A 15,479-nucleotide genomic window follows, 5' to 3' on the forward strand; every position below is an offset into this window, starting at 1 on the left:
CTCCAGCCATTTTCTCTTCACCATGGATGTGCAATACTTTTCCATGTCTATCTCATCATCAGGATGGTCTCACGGCTCTCTTCTTCTTCCTGGAAAAAAAGCCTGTACCATCCCCATCCACCATCCTCCTCTGTCTCGCTGGGATCATTCTCACTCTGAACTTCTCTTTTAACTCCTCCCACTTACTTCCGATCAAAGGTGTGGCCACGGGTACCCACATGGGCCCCAGTTATGCCTGTCTCTTTGGAGGGATACATGGAACATTCCTTGTTCCAGTCCCATTCTGGCTCCCACCCTCAACTCTTGTTTCCTTAACTCAAAAATTCGTAAAGGTGATCTATTTGACTTCCAATTTCCACCATCCTCTCATCTTCACCTGTTCCATCTCTGACTCCTACTTTCCCTTCTGGGTATAGACTGACTACCAATACCTACTACAAACTGATCAACTCGCACATTTACCTTGACTATACATCCTCACACACTGTTTCCTATAAAGAGTCTAACCCATTCACACCTTTCCTCCAACTATGTCACATCTGTTCCAATGATGCCAACTTTGACGGGGGGGGGGGGGGGGAGGTGGTCTCCAAAATTCTTACCTTCTTCCTCAATCAAAGATTCCCCCACCACTATATTTGACTGGGCCCTCAGCCATATCCGACCCATCTCCACATTTGGCCCTCAGCCCCTCTGACCCTTCCCACAAAAGTGATGGGTCCCCTTCATTCTCACTTACCACCCAACCAGCATCCACACCTGAAGGATCATTAGCTAGCATTTGCACCACTTCTAGCAGGATGCCACCACCAGACACATATTCCGCTCCCCTCCTTTGTCAACCATCTGCAGGGACTGTTCCCTCTGAGACATCCTGGTCCACTCCTCTTTCACTCCCAACTTCCTCCCCCACAACCTCCACACACACAGCCTCACAGCATATCCTATGCCATCACAAACACTTGCCTATTTACTTCCTCCCTCCCCACTGTCCAAGGATCTAGATTCACCTTCCAGGCAAAGTAGTGATTTACCTGCACTTCACTCAATCCAGTCTAATATATTCGCTGCTCACAATATGGCCTCCTCTACAACGGGAAGACAAAGCGCAGACTGAGCAACCGCTTTGCAGAATACTTATGTTCTGTTTGCAAAAATCATCCTGAGCTTCCAGTTGTCTGCCATTTCAACATACCACCATATTCCCTGGCCAACATCTGTCTTGGGCTTGTTGCAGTGCTCCAGTGAGGCTCAGCACAAGCTGGAAGAAGAGCATCTCATTTTCTGCTTGGGCACCCTGCAGCCCTCTGGACTCAATATTGAGTTCAACAATTTTAGGGCTTGAGTACCTTGTCCAATGTCCTCACCTCCACACCAGGTCTTGTCATCATACCGGCTGTTACCATAACCAACCCATTGTCAGCCACTAATGGTCCGCTTTAGCAGCTATTGACTCTCCCAGGCTAATCTTTACCCATTACTTTGTCTGTCTGCCCAACTGTTTATCTTTCTCTCTGGGCTCCAACTCCATCTATCATCTACTCCACCGCCCTCCTCTCACCCTTTCTTTAGCATACACAGATTGTTCTGCTAAATGTGCGTTTTGTCAATGTGAATTCAGTTAACACGATTCTGTTTATTCTGAGTTCTCTGTGATATAGACTTCCTGGCATTCTAACTGCTGGTAGTCTCCAAAATCAATTTTGCATAGGAACTGGCTTGGCTAACATCAGTAACTGCATCTGTGTCTGCTTTTCTTCCAGTGGATACCTTATGAAAGGCCCTTTATTGTACAGCTATTAGAATATGAAGTGATAAAGAATGTAAAGTCCTGAATGTTGCCAATACTTTAAAAACTAGAATGAGTAAACGCATTGCTAAATGCTACCCAGGATACAACACAATTTAGAAGTATGGACATTTTTCTGTGAAGGTCATGTTGTTTTCTGATACGAGCTCTACTTTCTAACCATCTCTTATGTTGTTGAGAAAGTGTACAGTAGTCAGTTTAATTTGCTTTGGCTTGAATGTTGGATATGGAAGAATACCCCAATGAAGCAAATGGCCGTAGAAATCAGATTGCAGCTCTCGGAGCACGTTATTCCACATTGTGGTATCTTGGGCTTATCACAAAACAATTACTAACCTTCGTTCTTGATGCTCCCATCATAGGAAGTAGCTCTGTTAACCATCCAATTAAATTTTCAATATTTGCACAGCATCACCAATCCTCTGTAGTGAAGTGAATACAAACCAATTCCATTTCACTACCCATCCAAGCTTGGTATCATTGGTAAAGTTGCCACTTTGGATTCAGAAATAGCAAATTTGATACAGTGATGATTCCAAAGCTGAACCCTGGGGTTATTCACTCATTACTTCCTGCCATATTTAAGATAATCCATCTGACAAGTACTAATGATTTCTGAGCCATCAAACAGCAACCCAGGGCTTACCCTTAAACTCTGGTTTGGAGTTTAATTCATAATTTTTCATTTGAAATGATTCAAAGCCAAAATAGATATTTGGGTTTGCTCTTCTCCAGAGAAATTCAGAAGTTGCCATTTCCTAGCTCACTACTTTCCAGATGGATTACAAACTTACTTTTATAATCAATTCCAAAGTATTATATTCATTTTGATTCGCTGGGATCAGGAAATGATCTATACATGTGACCTTAAATTTTAAATTCGATCCTGCTGCTAAATAGTATATAATTGTCTGGGCCACAAAAACAAATGGCTTGGGCACTCATAACAAAATACCTATTACCATTAAATATAATTAATTACAGATGGAAAAGGACCAGAAAACAAGGGGTCATAACATATTAGACCTCAGAAGTAACAAGGAGACAATATTAGATTTTAGTGATGGGTATTGAGCCAGATTTAGTTACCAGCCAAATGGTCTGTTGATACCTATCTAATAGTGACCAAAATATGATAGAGTTCAATGTAGTTTTTGAAAGGGAAAAACACAAAACAGCTACTAACGTTACAGAGATAGGTCAGGCTGATTCAGTGGGATAGGGCAAAGACTGTCCTCAGTAAATTGAGCAAGGCCCTAAATGTGTAAATCATAGATGATTGGTGGGCGGTGTTCAAAAATCTTAACATGCAATTTGATCCAGCTAATACCTCTAAGGAGTGCCATGAACAAATTACATGCAAGGAAACTGAATGGGAGGTAGACACTTTGGGCAGAATCTCAAACAGGCCTGTATGATGGAGGGTGTGGCAAGATTTGTTCCTGAATCATGTGAGAAATCTGGCAAGACCCATCCTAACATCAGGAGCAACTCGCTGCATCTTTTATGCATCTGCAGAGCAGTGAGGCATGTTGCTCATTAGGCTGCAGGAGAGTCTTTGTTCAAGTACCCTGAATAGCATCCTATGTAAATGTCAAGGGCAACAAATACATGGAAATGCAGGAGTGAAATTAGGAAAATCTTCAACACACAAGTAGTTTGGAATTCCCAGAAATGGCAACTAATGCTCAATCAATTGTCACTGTTAAACTTGAGAGTGAAAGCTATTGGTTAAGTATGGGTATAAATCAATTTAGGGGAAAGATGGATACAGAGCAGCTACATCGAAAGATGGGCACATGTACAACAGGCTTCACAGCCTACTCCTGTTGCTATGCCATTCAGCCCATCTTATGTATCATATGATTATCCCATTTCATTATTCTATAGAATGAAAAACAACACAAATCACACTACTATTTCTTAAATATTCTAAGTACTACCTGCAAGTATATTTATTTTTTATTATTTATTTGAGAAATATTTCATAATTATCAGTTGCAAATTTACCATTAATTAGTATAAACCTACCATATTGACTTTTGGTTACATCTCAATGTGTGATTTGCTTTACAAACTGAATTCCTTTGTGTTTTTCTCTCATAACAAATAAATTATTTACAAATGTATTAATTCATACAAAAGGGCATTTGTTGGTTTAACAGCTTATACATGTTTTTTTTGGCCTTTTAATATATAACACAGTTCATACTCATCATTTTTGACTCTCAAATGTAATGACTTAAGTTCCGTAAAACAGCCAAATAAAATAGTCGTTTAAAGACATTCCATGGTTCAAAGTAGATTTGAACTGTTGAGTTCTGAATATTTCAATTTTCTTTAGAAACCTTCTTCATTACTCCACTGAAGTACTTGTCACGGAATGAATTGTGGCCCACATATGGACTATACTTTGCATCAATAAGATGGGCATATCGATCCTTATCCTAACGGATAAAGGAAAGGACGTTAGTATAAATAACACTGTTTGACTACTAACTTAACCACAATAGAATTCCAAATAATTAATTTTCAGAGTCACATTTTCATCCAAAATAAGATGGTTTTGAATTGATATTGCCTGTGGTTAGTTATGAAATAGAAATAAGTATTTTAATATACTGTTCCTGTCATTTTCTTGCATCTTCTTCTTTGTGAACTGTCCATTACCGCTTCAAATAGCCTCTCATCCGAACACTACCTCCTTTTTGAAACTATCTGATGTCTCCCTGTTATTCTCTTCATTTCCTCTCTCTGCTGTCACCTCATTTTTAATATATTCCTCTCCATTGACATTTGCTACTTTCTAAAGATGTTTTATGGTTTGACTACTTTTAAACTTTAAGCTAAAGGGAGAATATAATTTCAAGTGTTTCCCTAGCATTCTTCATCTCTATCTCAAGTGAAATCAGAATTCCAGTTTCTCACGTTAATGTCAAAGTTTCCTAACTGTCAACAAAAAAGATGGCATAAATTGAGGTAGTTTAAAATTATTTTTTGAAAATTGAATATTAAATAAGTGTGAAAACCACTTCCCCTCTGAAGACAGTACCTCCCGATCACCGGTTGGGATTTTGTCTCAGCAGCCCCAGCCTTGTCCATGGACAGTAAAGCCAAGTGCAACCATTTCATGGCCATTCCAACTGGAACTGTTGTCCCCCAGAGAAGTAACATTGACACCAGTCTCAGACCAAGGCAAGTCAGATTGGGACTGCAGAGCTGGTTTGGCAGACCCTAGCTGGTGAAGGAGAGTGTATTGTTACTGCGGAGTGGCCATTGCTTCCAGGGTAGTACCTTGTGGGGTTAGGAGGGCCCACCCTCAAGCTCCCCAGGAGATTCTAGAGTTTACCTGGCAGATTTCTCAAGTGGGAGAATGTGAGGACTGCAGATGCTGGAGATCAGAGTCTAGAGTGTGTTTCTGGGAAAGCAGAGCAGGTCAGGCAGCATACGAGGAGGAGGAGAATCGATGTTTCGGGCATAAGCCCTTCATCAGAAATGAGGCTTGTGGGCCGGGGTTGAGAGATAAATGGGAGGGGCATGGGATGGGTACCTGAGAAAGTGATAGGTAGATGAAGGTGAGGGAGAAGGTGATAGATCGGGGGGGGAAGTGATGGGCAGGTCTGAAGGGCAGTGCCAAGTCGAAAACTTGAGACTGGGACAATGTGGGGGGAGGGGAAAGGAGGAAGCTGTTGAAATCCACATTTATCTCATGTGGTTGGAGGGTCCCAAGGTGGAATATAAGTTCTTCCTCCAGGCATTGAGTGGTAACGGGTTAGCAGTGGAGGAGGCCAAGGACCTGCATTTCCTTGGCAGACTGGGAGGGGGAGTTGAAGTGTTCAGCCATGGGACGGTGGGGATGGTGGGTGCGGGTGTCCCAGAAATGTTCACTGAAATGATCCACAAGAAGGCGTCCTGTCTCCCTGAAGGAGGGGAGACCCCATCGAGTGCAATCGATGCAGTAGATGACATTGGTGGAGGTACAGGTAAAGTTCTGACGGATGTGGAAGGATCCTTTGGGACCATGTACAGAGATGAAGGGAGTGGTGTGGCAGGGAAAGGTGCCAGGAGTGGGGTGTGGGCTGGTGGGGGGTGTGGACCTGACGAGGAGTCACGGAGGGAACAGTCTCTCTAGAACACTGATAGGGTTAGGGACTGAAATATATCTTTAGTGGTGGGGTCTGTTTGGAGGTGGCTGAAGTGGCAGAGGATGATGCGATTCAAGCTGTTGGTGGAGTGGGATTCTGTCCTTATTGCGTTAGGAGGGGTGGAATTGGTCATCCCGGGAACAGACGTGGCGGAGGCAGAGACATTGGGAATAAGGGAGTGCGTTTTTACAGGAGGTAGGGTGGGAGTCAGTGGGCTTGTTGTAGATGTCTATGGTTGGTCACCAGAGACGATGATGGGAGAGGTCCATGAAGGGGAGGGAGGTATCCGAAACGGTCCAGGTGAATTTGAGGTCAGGATGGAAGGTGTTGGTAAAGTTGATGAACTGTTCAATCTCCTCATGGGAGCATGAGAAGGCGTGGGAAGTGGTGCTGGTGTAACTGCAGAAGATAGACTGTTCTACGTATCCAACAAACAGGCAGGCATAGCTGGGTCCCATGCGGGTGCCCATAGCTACCTCTTTGATTTGGAGGAAGTAGGAGGATTGGAAGGAGAAGTTGTTGAGGCTGAGGACCAGTTCAGCCTAGTGGATGAGGGTGTCAGTGGAAGGGTACTGGTTGGGCTGGCATGAGAGGAAGAAACGGAGGCCTTGGAGGCCTTCGTCACAGCGGATCGATGTGGACTGGATGAAACGAGGTATTGGGGGCCGGGAAACGAAAATCTTGAAGGAGGTGAAGGGCATGGGTGGGGTCACAAATGTTGGTGGGGAGTTCCTGGACTAAAGGGGACAGACGCAGTGGGGCAGTCAGGTTTGTGAATCTTAGGAAAGAGGTAGAATCGGGCAGTGCAGGATTCATGGACAATGAGGTTGGAGGCAGTGGATGGGAGATACCCAGAGGTGATGAGGCTGTGGATAGTCTGGGAGATGATAGTTTGGTGATGGGAGGTGGTGTCGTGGTCAAGGGGATGGTAGGAGGAGTGTCTGCGCCAGGCTTCAGTCGTGTAGAGGTCAGTGTGCCACACTACTACTGCACCCCCCGTGTTTGCGGGTTTGATGGTGAGATTGGGGTTGGAGCGGATGGAGTGGCCTGCGCATTATGAGCGCGGGCAGTTGGAATGAGGGCTGTGGACAGGTTGAGCCGATCGATGTCACGGTGACAGTTTGAAATGAAGAGGTCGAGGGCAGGTAAGAGGCAGGCATAGGGTGTCCAGGTGAATGGGGTGCGTTGGTGGCGGGAGAACAGGTCCTTGGTGGGTGGGCAGGTTCAAGTGGCAAGGGCCCTCACAACATTGGCAAAATGTACGTAACAGCCATAAAAAAATGGCTAATTGGCCTCTGGCTGGAAGGGCCATTGAAATCCTTTCCCACTACTTGCAAAATGCCATGGCCATGAGAAGGGATGGGCACACCTCCTTCGCTCTAATGTTTCAGCTCATCACTTGTCCTCTTCCAGTCCCCAAGGCCGTTTGAAATCCCAGCTATATCCCAGCTACCTTTTGCTCTCTCTGATCCAACTTCACTGACATCCTCAGCATAATATGCTTTTCAATAAAGCTGGTAAAGGTGAGAAACCAGACTTATCAGTGTTTCTTGGAACAAGTTGGCAAGCACGTATCCCGCCGGTTTTTAATACACAACGTCTTTTTTTTGTCAATGAAGCTTTTGAAATTTGTCCTCATTATCCAAAGTTATTTGAACAAAAACTAATCAATGTTAAAAACATATTAGTAACTAATAGACCAGTGCTGGTACCTTCTTGGGAATTGTTTATGCTTCACATTTTAAAACCAGTTCAGCACTCGTCAAAAACCTTCGCTTTCATGTTTTAGCTGTTGCAATTTTCAGGCGAAAAATTTAGTTGAAGCCATTAAATGAATACACGGAAACAAAATGAACTGGCAAAAGTAATTACAATAGAGCAAAAATATAATGTATTATAAATTTGCACATATTATTTTTAGTGAAAGAATCATGATGTGCAATATGTATCAAAAACTTGACAATAGCCAATTGCATTACAGATTCAGGAAATGTATTCAGATGCAAGATATTTAATACATACTTAGTACAGATGGGTCATTGGTTTATTGGTGAGTATGTTAACTAGTATTATTGACTGATTAGTTCAACTATAGAAGGCAAGAACATCTTCTCCTTCAGCAAACTGGAAGAAGCTCCTAAAGGTGGAGTGTCTTGGTCCAGTATTAATCCACTGTGAGCTATGTTTGGGACTGTTCCTTTTTCTCTGTTAATATAATGCAAATATGTAATTTTCTTTGATGCCAGATATATTTCACTCTTTCCTTTTATTTGATGGTTTTACTTTAATTAATTGCTTTTCTTATATTCTTTGCTTTATTTTCTCTGCTTCTACAGAAGGTAAAATTTCATGGGTACCAACTTTGACTTACAAGCAGAGATGGAATGAGTTGGTGGATTGGGAAAGTAAGAGGAACAGCAAATGAACAATGAGTAGGAATCACATTTGGCTGTTCCTTCTACCTCAGCTTGCTCTACTTACATAATAGTGCAGTACTAACCCAACTGGGATTAGCTGACTCAACACACCCAGACTTTAAACCTGCCATTTTGTTGGAAGCAATACTAGCTTCTTTTTTTCACTATTCCCATTTCTGAGACTAATGGCCTTGCCTTCACATCTAAGATGACCATAAGTTCAGGAGATATCAATGGAATGATTTATTTTCTAAAGATATCTGATTCAAAATTAGACTGAATGTAACTTAATGTTATTGTATCCCTAATGCAGCAGTTAAGAAAGAGCCAGTAAGTGTATTTGTTTCCTGTTTAATTTGTAGAATATTTATTCCAACTAAACAGAAAAACTAATTTCCCAAGAAAGGTTATGTTGGGATCAGGAAACTGCAATTAAATGCAGCCAATTTTCAAGTCCTTGTATCGCAACCTATTTAATTTTATATCCAGCAACTGAATTGAAACAAAAACAGTCACACCCCGAAAGAAATGCTTTTCTCGAGTCAGCAAGATATTTCACATGGCCTTTACCAAAGGACTCGCTGTCTTATCATGCGAATCATTGAAACCAGATAACTCGACATATTTTGTGCTTCAATCAGCATTTATTTAAATGTTCCATTTGGATCAAGAGTTACTACGCAATTAGACACGAATGCCAAGCAGTTTGGTATAACGGAATTTTATGCTTGGATCAGAAATGCATTTATTTGGATACATGTGTAACCTATAAATTTGATTTATCCTTCTCAGATGTGAGAGGGTTAAACAGCATCTTTCTGACCTGCAGTGGCTTGTGCTACTATTATTACATTAAAACATACAGTCCCTCTTCAAACGATAACATAATCATTAGTTGGGGTCCCTTATTGCCGTGTTCACCACAAGTCATTTATGGCCTTTAAATACTAGCTATGTGGAAAACGAAATGCTGCAATCTGTAATGTTTTAGAAGCAAATAGCAGCTGAAAGCACAAACAAAGTAAATTGCTCCTGTGCGCTTCTCACCTTAGCTTCTGGAAATTCAAACCAACTCTTGACAATTGGCTTTGGGACAAAAAACTGCTGACCTAAAAAGTTGCGCTGGCAATTGCAATATCTAATCTGTTATTAACTATGCTATTTCCATATTATAAACAGGAAAAAGAAAGTATCAGGTGGTGTTGCATTTGCTTACACTTTTTAAAGATTCATATCCTACGTTTACTCAAATGGGCCTCAGTTCAGCTTCAGGGTAATTGCCCGTGTCTGGTTTTTGTTTAAAAAGCCTGTCTTTCTTATCACAGCTTTTCACTGCTCGACATCTGCTGCTGTACAGTAGCTATAGAAACCACTTGTGCAAAATCATACAGTTATAAACATTGAGAAGGACAACTAGTTCTGACATAAAACCACTGTCACGAAACCATGAAAATCATAGCAGAGAAACATAATTTGAAAATACATCCAAAATAAATTGTTTTATTCAAGCCAACACTTAAATAATGACGTGCACTTGAAGAGTTATGCAAGCAAAGTAGTAACTATTAATATGGAGAATTAACCTCTCTAGTTTTACCTCAGAATAAATTAAAAGATAATTGCAATTTTGTTACTGACTACATGCCAAAATTGGAATCTATCCTTCAAAGGTGGACACACATTTATTTTGGCAAATTATTTGAGGCATGGAGTGAACTTCACCAGCCTGCTGAAAGATGAACTGCAAAACTGTGGTAGTGTGGCCAAGTGGTCTAAGGTAATAGAATTAAGTTCCAGTCTCTATCAAGTCGTGGGTTCAAATTCCACTGTGACCACAGTCACAGGTGATATACCCCAAGCAGTTGCTTGCCAAAGATGTGGGCACCTTCAAGTTTGTGGTGTTTACTTTAAGGACAGCATAGTGGTTAGCACTGTTGCCCCACAGTGCCAGGGACCCGTGTTTGATTCCAGCCTCGGGCGACTGTCTGTGTGGGGTTTGCACATTCTCCCTGTCACTTCGAGAGTTTCCTCTGGCTGCACCAGTTTCTTCCCACAGTCCAAAATATGCAAGTTAGGTGAACTGGCTGTGCTAAATTGCCCATAGTGTTCAGAGGTGGATAGGCTAGGTGCATTAATCAAGGAAATGTACAGTAATAGGGTGGGGGAATGGGTATGGGTGAGAAACTCTTCAGAGGGTTGGTGTGGACTTGTTGGACCGAATGGCCTGCTTCCACACTGTAAGGATTCTATGTAAAATAGAAGGGTTCATAAAACAGCTTCAGAAGGGGCCAAGAAAGAAGGTCAGCATCTTCCTACTGTTATGGGATATTCCCAGAAGCAGAAAATGGCTGCCCACTAACTGAAGAGCATGTTCAACTTAGTCAATGAATGGCTACTGTACACCTGTCACCAACATTTTACTGGCATCAGGAGGGTCTTCTTGCTACATAGGAGACCATCATGCATATTAAGGCTGTTTTCCAGGGTATATGTATTTGTGTGTGTGTTTTGGTGGGTGGTGAAGGGTGGATGGATTTCTTTCAGGCTGCCCCAAGGCCTCTGCAGCTCCATGTTGCCACTGGACACTTCACTCCCCTAAATGCCAGGTCTGCCTGCCTTGGATCTGGCCCATTCAAAAACATCTTACCACTTGAGGGTTCCTTAACAGGGAGGCATCACTTTGCTGCAGAGTCAGCAACAGATCTGTACCACTGGCTCTACTGAGTCAGCCAAATTCTTGGCCTCAGAAGCTCTGGGATAGGCCACCATCTTTAACTGGAAGGCAGTCCTAGTGGTGGTCTCATATTGGTAACTGCCAGTTAAATTCCTCATTGCAACCCTGCAGACTTGGAACTCACTCTTGGTCCGTTTGGCAAGATTTCTTTGATTTGCGTGAAATTCACTCCATTATTACACAGGGTGATTCAATATATAATAGAACTTTTTTTTTCAAAACAAAGTTTAAAAAAACAAGAAAAAATAATTTTCCCACAATGTAAATTCCAAGACATTATTCTTGAAAAGCACATGCTATTCTATTAAAAAGTATTACTGGAAAATTAAACCTGTTTTCACTTTTGCATCCAATGTCAGTGTTTGGTACAAATGTTTCTCTACAATGCTCTAAAATACACGTCATTCTATCTCAGAAAAAATATATTCTAATTACACTCCAGTGATAGCCACTTTTATTCCAGAACTTTTTCAGCTTCTCAAAATATGTCGGTCAAGTGATGGATTACATTTTGTAGTGGAATTAGTGGGAAGTTAGGATTCCTGACCCTCACTTCTCTTCCAACCAGCAAAATGAACAGGAATTCAAAGTAACCCAGGCTCCTGGAACAGGATCTCATTATGATCCACAAACAAGCACAAAGAAGTCTATATAACCTGTCAGAAGCATGTACAGCTGTACAGAGGAGAAATTATAGAACTATTAGCACAATCATAAAATCAAAGAACTCTAGAAGAAAACAACATAAAATGTTGGAAATGCTCAGCAAGTCAGGCAACATCTGAGGAGGAAAACAGAGTAAATGTTTCGGATCAATGACCTTCATGAAGACAGTTTAATGGTGTTACCTATCCAAATTTATTTTAATCTATTTCCAGAACACGTCATTGGCAAAACTGGGGTTGAATTATTTAGATGGCAGTGGGCTTCCTTCTGTAAGCTTGTTTTTTTCCTGTTTGTCTGCAAATATGGGCATTATTGGCTACAGCAGCATTCACTGCCCATCCTTACCCTTAACATGCTGACTTTATGAAGCATTGCAGATCTTAGTGTGTAGATGTACTCACAATATCGTTAGAGAGTTCCAGGACTTTGAAACAGTTAGAGTAAAAGAATAACAATATATTCCAAGTCAGGATGGCATGTGGCTTGCAAGGGAAATTTACAAATGGTGGTGCTGCCTCTGCCCTTCAAGTTGTACAGGTTGCAGGTTTGGAAGGTGCTGTTGAAAGAGCTGCAGTGTTTTGTTGCTGTGCATCTTGCAAATAGTACAAAATGCTACCACTGTATATCGGTGGTGAAGGGAATAACTGTGGACAGGGTGCCAATCAAGCAGAATGCTTTGTCCTAAATGGTGTTGGGCTTGAGTGTTGTTGGAGCTGTACCTTTCCAGGCAAGCAGAGAGTATGCCATCCTCATTTGTGCCTTGTGAATTTGGGGAGACAGGAGGTGAGTTACTCACAGCCCAACTCCGAGCCTTGGACCTACTTTTGTAGCCATAGAATTAAGTTGGGTGGTCCAGTTCATTTTCCAGTCAATGGTAAACCCTGGGATGCTGACAGTGAGGAATTCAGCAATATTAAGCCTTTGATTTTCAAGGAGAGATGATTAGATTGTATATCGTTTGAGATTCTCATTGCATTTGTATGGCATGAACATTGCTTGCCAATTATTAGTCTAAGCCTGGACATCATTCAGGCCTTCCTACATATGAACACAGGGAATAGCTTCAGTATCTGAGTTGTCACAAATGGTGCTTTACATTGTGCAATCAATGAACATTCCCACTTCTGACCTTATGATGAAGGGAAGATCATTGAAGAAAGAGCTGAAGGTGGATGGATCCAGGTCTCAATCCTGAGAATGCTGTGTGATGACTTGGGCCTGAGGTGACTGACTTCCAACAACTATAACTGGATTAAGAATTAAGAATCAATCACATTGCTGTTGCCTGGAGTCACATGTCGGTCAGTCCCAGGTAAGGTACAGAAGACTTCCTTTCCTGCATGACATTAGAGATTGGTGTTTACTGCAATTGATGATAGTTTCATGGTCACCTTTAATCAGACTCATTTGACATTTTAATGTAGTTAAATATCTCAAGGAGGTTTATGTGAGCATACAGAGTAGTAATAACAACAAGCCATAAAAACATGAAATGACCAGAAATTCTATCAAAGAGATAAACTTTAAGGAAAATCTTAAGGAAAGAAAATGAGTGAGAGTGATAGAAAGGCATAGAGAGGGAATTTGAAAGATTACAGCCTCACCAACTGAAGGCTCAATCATCAATAAGGGAGCAATTTAAAGTGGAGATGCCCAAGAAGCTGCAATTTGACAAGTGTGACTGAGGGCTGTGTGACTGTAGGAGCTCATAGAGACAGAAAAAGGTGAAATCATGGAGGGATTTGAAATCAAGGATGACAGTAAATCAAGATATTGCTTTACTGGGAGCCAGTGTACACCAATGAACACAGGAGTGATAGGGGAATGGGATTTGTTGTGGATTACGACACAAACATCAGTTTTAGATAACCTCAAGGTTACAGAAGGTCCATTATGGGAGACCAGCCAACTCAAGTCAAGCTCAAGATAACAAGACTTTTATTTATGATCTCAGCTCATGTTAACATTAGAAATGCCAGTTCCCAGAGTAATACCTGGTTTAATAGACACAAACTTTGCTTTTATTTTAAACTTTCAAAGTCAATAATTGAAAACATTCACAAGTCTGCCAATGTACATTTATTACAAATAATAAAACATTTATTAAATATAAACTCCTTTACATTTGACATAATGATTAAAAAGATTTCAATCCAAATACCAGAAGAGGATTCAAGCTCACACTATTCGTTCTATCCTAGCAAATCTTTGCAAACACCAAAACCTCGGGCTAACACAGCTGTAACTGCTTTCCTTCCAGTGAATTTCTGCACAGTCACCGGATGCTTTTGTTCAGCTGTTATCTCTCCCTAAGACATCTAAAACAAACTGCAAACTAAACTCACAATTACTTTAACATCACAGCAAACATAAGTTGCCACAACTCAGTTTCCACCGACCTTGCAGGATTTCTCAGAGGGGAAAGGGACAATTTTGCACCTTCACACTGACTGACTAACACTCATCTACATTTTTCTATCTATATCCCCGGATCCCTTTCATTAGGCAACAACACAGTTTTTCCACTTTTTTAGTGCAGTGAATTGCGAAGTCCCAGGGTTGTAAACCTTCATGAAAATGCATGTAAATAAACAAGTCACCAGACTCCTTGGTAGCAAACCAAGAAGAATAAATTTACAGAATAAAAGTAAAACCATGTCTCTATCTTCTCCACAAACAAAATAGAAAATATAAATCAAAGTTTAGGTGATGCTCTAAGCAATGTAAATGAGGGTGTCAGCAGCAGAAAGGTTGAAATAATGACGAAGTCAGTGATGTCCAGACATGCAATCTAAGTGATGGTACAAATATGAGGTCAGAAATTCACCTCAGGATCAAATGTAGCACCAAGGTTCCAAATAGATTGAAATGATCTCTAATTGTAGACAGACAGACGGATAAACTCAGGAATCAAGAAATGGAGCTTGGGCACCAAAAACAATGACTTCTGATGTTCCAATATTTAATTGGGGAACCATAGAGGTCATTACTGTTGTCATCTAGTTTTTAATTGTTGATGTAATTAAGCAAACAAAATCTTTCATACATACAAAATGGAACAAACATTTGTGGGAAAGCACATCCTTTTGGTGTTAATCAGATCACATATTGACAGAAGTGACTTGCATTCACAAAAAGCTTAAAAAAAATTGCAGAATACCCACCCATGAGAAAAAGACTATGTTGCTCAATAAAGCACATCCTTCTAAAACCTTTCTTCCCAACTAGCAATCAAATGTTTTTTACATATCCTTTAACATTTGTCCTAAGTACACTGTCGAGTGGATTATTCTATGGAGATTGCATTCTTCAAGCAAATAAATAATGAAGCCCTTAGTTCTGTCTCACCACAACTTTATCGCCCAAGTCCTAATTTATTGGATTAATTTGTAGTAGCTAAGCTGTACCATTTGTTTTGTGTTTCAATGCCACACTATTTAAAGTTTAATGGTCTTGCTAGTTCTAGGAGAAAGCGAGGACTGCAGATGCTGGAGATCAGAGCTGAAAATATGTTGCTGGAAAAGCGCAGCAGGTCAGGCAGCATCCAAGGAGCAGGAGAATCGACTTTTTGGGCATGAGCCCTTCTTCAGGAATGAGGAAGGTGTGTCCAGCAGGCTAAGATAAAAGGTGGGGAGGAGGGATTTGGGGGAGGGGCGTTGGAAATGCGATAGGTGGAAGGAGGTTAAGGTGAGGGTGATAGGCCGGAG

At 41.3% G+C, this 15,479-nt stretch overlaps 1 protein-coding gene across 3 annotated transcripts in view; it reads right to left on the bottom strand.

Annotated features, from left to right (window-relative positions):
• Nucleotides 1–3,759: 3,759 nt before the first annotated feature.
• Nucleotides 3,760–15,479, bottom strand: part of trmt11 (tRNA methyltransferase 11 homolog) — a 97,109-nt gene continuing 85,389 nt past the window's right edge. The window contains exons 13-14 of one of the 3 annotated variants that reach the window (XR_006310362.1): nt 12,902–13,108; nt 4,173–4,257 (exon numbers count right to left, since the gene is read on the bottom strand). Coding sequence is in view for 1 of the 3 variants with exons in the window: in XM_043683880.1 (XP_043539815.1) it covers nt 4,141–4,257 (117 nt within the window). In the remaining 2 variants the exon portion in view is untranslated. Of the gene's footprint in view, nt 4,258–12,901; nt 13,109–15,479 lie in introns of all 3 variants that reach the window. The other 2 variants (XM_043683880.1, XM_043683885.1) reach the window with 2 other exon arrangements.

Source organism: Chiloscyllium plagiosum, chromosome 3 (assembly GCF_004010195.1).
Source record: "Chiloscyllium plagiosum isolate BGI_BamShark_2017 chromosome 3, ASM401019v2, whole genome shotgun sequence".
Taxonomy (NCBI): Eukaryota; Metazoa; Chordata; class Chondrichthyes; order Orectolobiformes; family Hemiscylliidae; genus Chiloscyllium; species Chiloscyllium plagiosum.